This window comes from Plasmodium gallinaceum, assembly GCF_900005855.1.
Source record: "Plasmodium gallinaceum strain 8A genome assembly, contig: PGAL8A_v1_98, whole genome shotgun sequence".
Taxonomy (NCBI): Eukaryota; Apicomplexa; class Aconoidasida; order Haemosporida; family Plasmodiidae; genus Plasmodium; species Plasmodium gallinaceum.
Window position 1 is genome coordinate 1,671,733 of NW_021628265.1, and position 11,986 is coordinate 1,683,718.

The window sequence follows — 11,986 nt, forward strand, 5'->3', positions numbered from 1 at the left end:
TAATATATGAAATATGGTATAGGTATAATCTTCTTAGTTATATATAATTCGTAAATTTCACAATAATATAAATATATAATTTAAACTGTACTATATTTTTATTAATATAATATTACACTTTTTTTTTATGGCAAAATTTTATATTTTTTCTTTTTAAAAAATATTAATTTTTTATAAAAAAAAATATTTATAATTTTGCCAACATGCGATGTCATTTAAGTATGACTAATAATACAGTTTCCAAATATCTTTTTTATATTTTTATTAATCTAATTTTTACGTGTACTATTTTTTTTATGTAACTTTTTTTTTTTTGTAAAATATTCCTTTAAAAAAATTAACATCTACATAATGTTAGTTATTATGTCGAATTATAATCATCTAAAAACATTGTTCAAATTAAAAAAAAAATAAAAGATTTTAATAATTCTTTATCTCTTAACTCCTGATAAAATATAACATTTAGCTCATAAGAACCATTGAAAAAAAGTTTGAATGATACAACTTTATTAGAATACTGTAGGGGAAAAGAAAGGCTAAAAAATTTTTTACTAATCTATTTCTAGAACATCGTTATTATTTTTTTTGGTAGCACCCGAATTTTTCGTGATTGGTTTTATTAATACATCTCCATTTTTCCAATCATACAAAACTTCCGTCTGTGCATAAAAAAATTAAAATAAAAATATTAAAAAAAATATTAATAAAATTTATAAAAAATATTAAATAATTTTTCTTTACATTCAAATTGTTCTCATTCAAGGAATCACAAATATTTTTATAGAATGAGTCAATCATAACTTCATGAGGAAAACAACTAACATCACAAATAGGACATTTCCATTTTTTATTTGGTGCTCTAAAAAAAAAATATTTTTAATAAATTATAAAAAAAAAAAATAATAATAATAATAATAAATATATCCACTAATTTATTAATGTAATTTTCCATATATCCACTAAAAATTTTTTTTTTTTTTTTTTTTTTTTTTTACAATTTATTTTGACTAATAATCCATGAAGCAAAACAAAAAGGGTCTAAATGTTTGCAAGAAATACTTTTACAAGGTAATTTTATTTTCGAATATGTATAAGGGCAAAAAAAGTTGATAGTGTTATTTTGCCCATTTACAATTTGGATATCATTATCTTCACATAATTTAGATTTTATCAAATTAGCTAAATGTAATTTACATAGTTTTTCTTCAACAATAGAATACTTAATAATATGGCAAGCAACGTGAAGAGTACTTGCTTCAATATTATTAATAATGCATAATGTGAAACAATAAAACATTTCTGGGATTAAAAATTTTTCTGCCTTTCTATTTTTTAATGAAAGCATAATAACGTTACAACCATGTTTTAAATATCTGGAAGGAATTACTATTTCACGATCTACTCTTTTTATTGCTCTATCAAAATAAGGTAATTTGATAGTATGTTTATAATTAATAACAATAGAAAAATGCTTCGGAAAACTAATATAGGGATTCCAAAATCTTTGCATATCAAGCTTTATACCTCTTAATTCAAGTCTTTTTGAATTTGCTGATAATTCTCTGAAATCTGTATCATCTAATTTAAAAAACATATATTCATCTACTTCCTCATTTAATTCTTGAGGTATTTTAAATATATTTATATTTAGAATTTTTTTAATTAAGTTATCAGGAACACTTAACAAGCTTCTACAAAATAAACAGATGTAACCCTTTTCTTTTATCAAATTTAGTCTGGTTATTAGAGTCTTCTTTGAACAAAGAAATTTTTTCATATCACAAAATCTCCTGTTGGATATTTTTACCCTTTCGTTTGATTCAAATAAAAAATTATGATCATTTGGGTTTCTTAATTTGTTCTGATTATAATTGTTAACATTTATATTATCATTATTATTATATTTCTGTTCTATAAGAGATACACCTGAAATGCTACTATGAATATTGTTACCATTATTATTAAGATCAGCATTATCATTCATATTATTATTGTTTATATTTTTTTTAGTATTTAAATCATATGAATTGTAAATGTAATTTTTTTTAGAACCAGAATCAACAATTTCTTCATTTTCATTATCCCCAAAAATATATGAAATATTGCAATTTTCTGTATTTCTTGATTTTCTAACATCATTTTCTTCGTTAACAATACTATTAATTTTATCACTTGAATTTTTATTTTCTTCAATAATTATATTCTTATGAATATTTTTTAAAGAATCATTTATGTTAACATCTCTATTTTCAAAACTTGAATTTCTGTTAGCATCTAATAAATTTTTTTCTATAATATTCTCCTCTAAATTCCCATTTTCTATATTTTGAACATTTTTACTCAATAATTTTTTATTTTCAATTATATTATTTTTTGTTTTATTCAAACAATTAATTTTATTATGTATTAATATGATGTCTTCATTTTTTTCTTTAATATTTGTTAAGTTCAACTCCTCAGAAATATTATTCTTTTTAGAGTTATCATCACCACTTAAATCATTTTTGTTTACTTCATTCTGATTATTAGTAATATCACTAACAATGTTTTCATCCTTTTGTTTACAACTATCGTTATCGTCTAAGATAAAACAGGTATCACCTTTATCTATTTGTTCATTATTTTGTTGAACACTTGAATTAATAAAAGAATTTGAATTCCTATAATTTTTTTCTTTTTTACGTAAATCGGAATACATATTAATGCATGCATTGTTCCTCGATCTATCAGGAGAATTTAATGAGCATGCATTTTCCTCAATATTTGCATGCCTATTTTTTTTTTTTTTTTGAGATTTAAAAAATAATGCTTCTTTTTCAAAATATGCTATCCATGAAAGGTAACAAATATTTTCATTATATGAACAGATATGACAACTTATGTATTTTTTATCATTCTTCTTAATAAAATAATTATCTAAATCTTTTAAATCATATGAATTAAATAAATTTAATTTATTATGTGCACCAAAATAATTCATTTGCATATCTGGATAATGTTTTCTCAGATTTAAACAATTGTTAACAAAAAATTCGTGGTATTTTGTTATTATAGATTTTGTACTTTTATATAATTCAATTCTTTTTTCACAATATTTTATATCATCAATATTTTTTACTGAATCATAATAGGTATAAATAGCTCTCATATCATTTATTTTTGAATCATTTAATTCTTCATATGCTTTATCTTTTGAACTATAAAAATTATTGAGATTGTTCTTTTTTTTTTCTTCATCTGATATGTAATGTTTTTCGGAAATCAATAAATCATTACAATCATTTAAAGGTATACTTTTCCGTTTTTCATTGTCATTTTCCATCATATTTTTAGTATTACTATGATTATTAATTCCTTTACAATCATTAATATCATGGTTACTTTTTATACTATTATTTGTATCATTACTATTGGTACTGTTATTACTATTACTTCTTTTATTGAATTTAAAATTACTAGTAATAATATCCATATTTTCATTGCAATTATTTTTTTCTAAATCGTTAATACAAACCATGGTTTCATTTCTCTCATTATTTTTGAAATCATTTGATGCATTATTAATTAGGCATTTTCTTCCTTCATTTTTTCTATTATCCTTATTTACAGAATTTTGCTGAAATTCACTGAATTCTTTTTTATTTTTTTTTTCTTTATTAAATTCATTAATTATTTTGTTTTTGTTACTGTTAATATTCCCATGAATAATTTGTGTTTGACAAACATTCATCATATTGATGTTGCATGTGTCATCTTTAGCATTATTTAAGTTATTTAAATCATTCGTTTGGTTTGTTATTTTATTATTAACATTAGTATTTATAGCCATTGTATCATTTTTCGTATTTGAATTATCATTTGCAATTGTTTTTTCTTCTACATTTATTTGACTTAAATTAATTCGATTTAAATTATTAATATCTACATATTTTATAATATTTGAATTGTTATATAAACTAATAACATTTATACATTTTTTATCAATCACATCATTTGAATTGCACATATCTCCCAAATCTTTATTTCCATTACATAATACATTACTCAATACAATATTTGAATTATCTTTATTATTGTATGTACTCACATTTGATATATTTCCACCTCCATTATTTATACGCATGTTATCATCTACGAATTTTTTTAAAATTGTAGATTCTTTTATTGTATGACATTTATTTTCTTCCATGTTTTTTACAATATTTACATTCAACAAATGATTATCACTATGATTAATAATATCAATATTATCATCTTGTTTACCTTTTATAATGCATGCATTTTTTTCTTTTACAATACATTTTAAGTTTTTATTTACGATATTACAACCCTTATGTTTTTGTATAAAATTTGTATCATCATTACATACTTTATTTTCCATAATATTGTTAATTTTATTATTATAAATATTTAAAATTTCTTCATTTTTATTCATTTCATTTAATGGAATATTTTTTTCTTGAACTTCGTTATTGTTTTTTTTCTGTGTAAGCATTTTTTCTAAATATTCATTTCCATTATGCTTTGGTACAGTTATTATTTTCCTTTGTTTGAATTTTTCTAAATTAGAATGATCATCATTTTTTAAATTATTTTCACTTACCATCTTATTTTCCACATTTTCCTCTAGAATATTTGAGTTATTTGTTTGACAGCCATCCTGTTCATAATTATTGATACGATTCTTACCTCTATCATAACTATTTTTATTATAACAATCATCATTATTGTTGTAATCTTTTATATTTTCAATGTATTCATGTGATGTATTGCTATTGATATCTTTGAAAGATTTATTAACCTTTAAATTAACACCTTTACTACTTTTTTTAACTAGGCTAATTGTATTTGCATCTTCATTTGTAATTTTAGATGAATCTTTTTTATAATTTAAATAAATATACAATTTTTCAAAATATTCAACTGAAGGAAAAAAAAATTGATTTGGTTTTATATTTATTGATAATAAAATTTTTTTAAAAAATATATTCATTTTTTTATTTAATCTGAATATTTCATCAAATAGCATAATATTTTTTGATATATCATTTAATGAATTATCTACGCCAGAATTTCTATTTGTAGTTTTGGAGTCACAAAAATTATCTAATAGAATATTAATAAACTCACAATTTTTACATATAAAATTATAATTTCTAAAATCGTTAAATATATCAAAATACAGTAAAATGTTGGTATATGATTCTAAAAGATGCACTTGAAAACTTCCATTTATAAAATTAATGCAATTTCTATTTTGTGAATTATAAAAATTTATGATATTCATATTCTTAATAAGAGCGCTAATATTATTTAAAACAAGGCCATCGATAGCTGCATAATATTGATTATACCTATCCATATAATTCATTTTAATATCATTTATATTTAATGTATCTAATTGATAATCATTAATTTTATCCTTATTAAAATTATTTTTATTTGATGAACGCAAAATATTTGATTCTTTTATTTCATTTTTTAATAAATTTTTACTTTTTACAGATATTTTACTATTTGGAATCGCAGTATTCTCAATTTTTTGTTTTTCATTATTTTTACATAAAGAAGAAATTCTTTTTGATTTTTTTTTCTCATTGTTATTTTCATTTAATCTTTTGTTACTTGAAATGCTTAAATCTTCAGCATTTAATTCGTTATTTATGATGCACGGTGCGTTATTATTCTCAATAACATCATGAGAAATGTACATAACATTTTTAATTTTCATTTTTTTTGTCTCATTATTATCATGAATACAATTTCCTTGAGAAATTTTTTTGGAAGATTTGATAATTTTTACATAATCATTTGAAAATTTATTTTTTTTATCAAATTTATCGATAGTATTTTTTCCACTTTCCTTAGGATCTATAGATGAATTATTGTAAATATTTTTATTATAAGATATATTCTGCACATTAATGTTGGATAATATTGAAGAATTTTGAACTGAATTATCTTTATTATTTAAATTTGATTTTAATCCATCTAACAAAATCAAGTCACTTGATTTACAGGGGCGTTTTTCCTTTAATGTGTTCAAAATATTTTCAAGGAAATTAATATAATAATCATATTTATCATTCTCTATATTTAATATATCTTTTAAATTTATCACCATTTCATTATTCATACTAGTACTATTATTTATACTATTTTCGTAATTAATGTTAAGCGTATTATCATTATTATTGCTTCTATTATTACCTTTTTTTACATTATCTTTTTTTCTTCTCTCAATTTTACTATGATGCATTTGTTTTGTAAAACTTACTTTATCAAATTTTTCTAATAGATAGCTAATATTTTCATTATTTTTAATTGCTTCATTATGAATAAGTATATTTTTATTATTTTCTTGGATCCTTTTTAATTGATTATTTTCATTATTTTTATTTATGAAACTTCCATCAACTTGTATTTTTTTTTTTTCATTGTATTTTTTTGTTGTATACTCTGAATCTTTATTTTTTATTTTTTTAATATATTTATCTGTATTAGAAGTATCATTTTTATCTATTTTTTTAGAAATATTTGAATTATTTTTTTTACTACTTTGATTACAAACACTTAAAACATATTTTTCTATTTCTTCATTATTATTTCTATTTGATTTAAACTTTGATTCATTTTTATCATTTATATAATAACTTATGTCATTAACTATTGATGTAATATTTTTGTCATTTGGATATATCATTTTTTTTTCAAGATCATTAATTTCTTTGAAGTAATCTGCTCTTTCTATTACATTTTTATTTTGTTCTTGAGAGTGTGGATGTACAAATTTTTTATTGATTGCATACTCACTCTTTTTAATAATTTTATGTTCATTTATTTTGCTATATGCTTCTTTTTCAATTTTTTTTTTTTTTTCACTTGAATTTGTCTCTATTATTTTTTGTATAACTTCGAAACCTTTGCTTTTGTATTTTCTATTTTCATTTTCCGTATTTTCGATATTTGATTCTTCACCTATTATATGATTTTCACTATTATTTATTAGTTTACGAATCACATTTCTGTTCTTATTATGCTCCATTGAATTTTTATCTACTTCAATAAAATCAATAATATTTTTTTCTTCATATACATTTTCATTAGAAATATTCATTTTTTTTTTATTAAATATTTCTTCAGTTATTTTCTCTTTTAAACTATTACAATTATCTTCATTAATAATTTCACAATTTTCCTCGTTTTTATCAATTTCACGTAATGTATTAACCTCAAAGCCACCTTTACTTAAATATGAATCGTTTTTTTCATACAATTTATTTCCATTTTGCATTTTTTTACATAAATATGACTTATCTTTTTCTTGAATTTTTTCTGCAAATTTCGCATGGTCATTTATACATATATTTGTGTTATCACCAGAAAATTTATTTTTGTCTATTATTTCATTTGTTTTATTTACTTCTTCAAAATCTAACAATTTGTCCTCATAATTATTTTCTAAATCATGCATATTTAATTTAAACATGTATGAATTTTTTGAGATTTTTTTCATATTTTTTTTTAATGTATTTAATTTCTCCTTAAAAATATTACCTGTATGAATTTTTTTCTGTAATTTTTTTTTATCTGATACTTTTTTTTTTAAATTTTTACTTATAAAATTAGCATTATTGTTTATACATGTTTTTTCTATTATCTTATTTTTCTCTTCCAACTTCAATTTATCATCACATTCTATTTTTTCATTATTCCCATTTTCATTCATTTTATTACTATAATTATTATCAATATTTATCTTTTCTTTTTCAAAATTTTTATTTTTGATATGAGTAATTATAAATTTATTATTTATTTTTACATTAATATTTTCATTTTTTGACTCTTTGATTACATCTTTATCTCTTCCAGTATTCTTAGGATAATCATCTTTTAAACATAATAGCTCATTTGTAACATTGGATACACTATTATCATCATTATTTGTTAATTGATTATTAGAATTTTCATCTTCTGAAGGTTTTTTAGATAAATTCAAATCATTTTTTGTTTCATATTGTTCATATATTTCATCACTAATAAATAATAATTCTGAAAAATTTGATGAATCGTATTGTTTTTTTGATAAAAAATCTTCTTTAAATAATCCATCATTGTTTAAATTAACTTTTTTCAAGCTTTTATCACATCCCAATTCTATATCCTTATTTTGTTCATCGCTATTACCAACATTAAATAATTCAAACTTTCTCTTATCTCTATTTTTGTTACATATAAATTTATCACCTTTTGAAATGCCTTTTGAAAAATTAGTATAATTAATTTCCTTATTTTTACATAAAATGTTAGGTTCATTACATATATTTGTATGATGAATTTGGTTTTTCTCCTCATTATGAATACTATTAAAATTATCCAAAACATGAACATTATTTTTTACATTTATATTATTCTGATTTATATGTTCATTTGGATTATTAGATAAATTATCAAATACATTTTCATTACTGTTCATAGTTGTGTTGTATATATTATTTTTGTCTACATAATAGTTGTTATCAATGTTATCTAATATATTAATTTTTGAATTTCCGATATGTTCATTATTTTGATTATTAAATCTATCATTACTTTTTCTATCAGAAATACATAATATATTTTTAACATTTTCATAATCTTTACTACTTATAGGATCATCTCTTTTTTCATGGTGATCTTTAGAACATGAATTAATATTTATATCACTTAATAAATTATTATTTTTTATTAAATAATTATCTAAACTTGTAACACAATTATTTTTATTTACATTTTCTAATTCAACTTTGTTACTTATATTTTTAGAATCTTCAATAGCTAAAAAATTATTTTCCATTTCATTAGTTGTCACATTTTCACCTGATTGATTATCATTAATATTAATTCCTTTTCTTTTTTTTTCCATATTATCCATTTCTGTTTTCAACCTTAATGCAGCTTCTCTTGCTTGACTTTTTAATGTTGAACTTAAGTTCTCAAAAGGTTCCCATGTATTTTCATCACTATCATAATTTTTCCATTTTATAAAAAATTCAAAATTATCTAAACTCTCTTCTTTACCATTTTTCTTCTTCTTTCTATTAAATTTATATCTTGCCATTACAATTTTTTCAACCTCAAAAACATCATTATAATCAGGTTCTCCAATATCTGTCAAGCTTACTTCAGAACTATAATCTTCTGCAATGATATTTTTAAATTTATTTCTTTTTTGTGGTTTATTTGCATAATTTTTGTTTTTTTTTATTACCATTTTTTAAAATAATATATTTTATTTATATTTTTATAAGAAATAAAAATTATTATATATATATATACATACATACATACATATATATATACATACATATATACGTACATAAATACATACATACATACTTACATACATACATATATATATACATATATATATACATATATATATATATATTTATACATGTGCATATTTTAATATATATAAAAAAATAAATATTTCCTATTTCATTTTAAAATTTATATGAAAAAATATATATTTTATATAAAAAAAACAATTTCATTATAAATATTGTGGAATAAGTAAAAATTAGTTTAAAAAGTGCATTATTCAAAATACATGTATTTTCTGTATTTTTTTTTTTTTTTTTTTTTTTTTTTTTTTTTTTTTTTTTTTTTTTTTTTTTTTTTGATGTATCACTTAATATGGATGTATAAAATATTATAAAATGCATCACAAAAAATCCATAAAATACCAGTAAAGAAAAAAAAATATATTTGTATGCTTATCTATTAAATATTAAAAAAATGTATTTTTTTTTTTTTTTTTTTTAAACTACATATATTTTATATTATCATTTTTTATTCATTAACAATTAATTAAAAAAAATACAAAAAATTGTAGATATTATTGATTGAAATTGTTATTATTCTTTAAAAAATATTATTAAATTTTTTTTTTTATTAAAATATATACAAAATTATATAAATTTCAATTTTCTAGTAATTTTAATAAATAAATATAAATGCAAATATTTGGCATACAATCCCAAAATATTTTTTCATACAACTTTGTTCTGATGATTAATTAAATCTTGTTAGAAACAAAAAATTTTGTTATTGTGTAAATTTCATCAACATATTAGTATGCATATAAATATATATATATATATATTTATTAAAAAAATATAACTCTTTAAAAATAATAGCATAATAAAATTAATATATTCTATTAAAAAATTGTCATCTATAATGAATTATTTAAATATAAATCCAAATTAATTTATTTTAAAAGTTAAAAAAATATTTTTAATAAATCATATATACTTAATGTTTCTAAATATTTTATAAAGCACTCATTAAGAAATTTTTTAATGTATACATAAACCATAAATTTTAAAATCATAAAATAAAAAAAATTGTTTTAATATTTTTCTTTTTTTTTTTTTTTTTTATTAGTATGAATAACTTTTTTACATTAATAAAAACTTTAATATTTATATTTTAATAAAAATACACATATATATATATATATACATGAAATTTTATTTAATAAAAGTAATTACACTAATAAAAAAAAAATTACATGTATAATAAATAAAATAATATATCATCTTTAAACTAATAAAAAAAAAATAAAGATAAATGAAAGTGATGCACCATTTTTATTATTACTATCAATAAAAAAAAAATGATATTATTTATTATATATTACAAAGGCGTTCTTAAGCATACAAATATAAGATCAAATTAATTTTCACCATAAAAAGGTAAACATTTACATTATATTTAAATATTAAATATAAACTTTCATTTTTTTAATATTATTTTGTAATAAAAATCTAAATAATTTTTTATAAGAAAATTTATTATAAATAAATAAAATTTTTAAATAACAGTTTTTCTGTGAACATTTTTCTAAATATATTATACAGCAAAATATAATATGAAATACTAAAAAAAAAAAATATTCATATAACAAACAAATTACAATAGTGAAACTTTGTTTGCCTTCTATAAAAAAGTAGAAAAAATAATAAAAAATATGTCCACATAATTTTTAAGACTATAAATATGCAAAATTTTTAAACATTACAAATTCAAATTAAAAAACATGTGAAGAGAATTTATGTCTTATAGTCATTTATAAATATAGATAAACATAAATATAAAATTTGTATATTCATATACACAATATATAAATATATTATATATGTAAATATACATATATATACCAATGGATATATATGCATAAAATTATACTAATGAATTACAATAATTTCATATGAAATATTTTTCCTTTTTTAAACAGTCTTAATATTTCCTATAGTATATTTTTCGTTTAACTAAAAAATATTAAAAATTAAAAATTTTTTCACGTGAAATACGGTTTTTTGCATTAAAAATCTCTTAAAAAATATATTACAATATTAAATAAATTATGTGAAGATAATGTTTGTCATATATCTGATAATGTAAATGTAAAAATAAAAAATATTTTATTCTATTTATAATGCTTTTTATATATAACTATTGAATCTTAATGGTTTTAACAATTTTTTATATTGCATGTTTACCCACTGGGTAGAGCAAAAAAAAAAAAAAAAAAAATGAAAGTATAAAAAAATAATATATAAAAAAACATATAACAAATAATAGTGCTTTTATTAAAAAAAAAAAAAAAAAAANTAAAAAAAAAAAAAAAAAAAAAAAAAAAAAAGATATATTTACATATATATATATATATAATTATATATATATATATATGTATATATAGTAAAAAATAATTTTAAAAAAAAAAAAAATTATCTTTTTAATAAATGAAGAAAGTTTTATTTAAAAGGCTATTAATTTTATCAAGAAAACATAGTACTATTAAGTATTATAAATTAAAATAAATATTATATTTGAATTATTTCGTTTTTTTTTTTTTTTTTTTTTTTTTTTTTTAATAAAAGCACTATTATTTGTTATATGTTTTTTTATATATTATTTTTTTATACTTTCATTTTTT

At 18.5% G+C, this 11,986-nt stretch overlaps 1 protein-coding gene across 1 annotated transcript; it reads right to left on the bottom strand.

The window, feature by feature from the left end:
• Window positions 1–551: 551 nt before the first annotated feature.
• PGAL8A_00368200 (conserved Plasmodium protein, unknown function) lies at window positions 552–9,253 on the bottom strand (the record flags this gene model as incomplete). Its single annotated transcript, XM_028672739.1, has 3 exons — window positions 552–659; window positions 742–859; window positions 996–9,253. The coding sequence occupies 3 exons, from the start codon at window positions 9,251–9,253 to the stop codon at window positions 552–554; spliced, it is 8,484 nt and encodes a 2,827-aa protein (XP_028529262.1).
• Window positions 9,254–11,986: the final 2,733 nt, after the last annotated feature.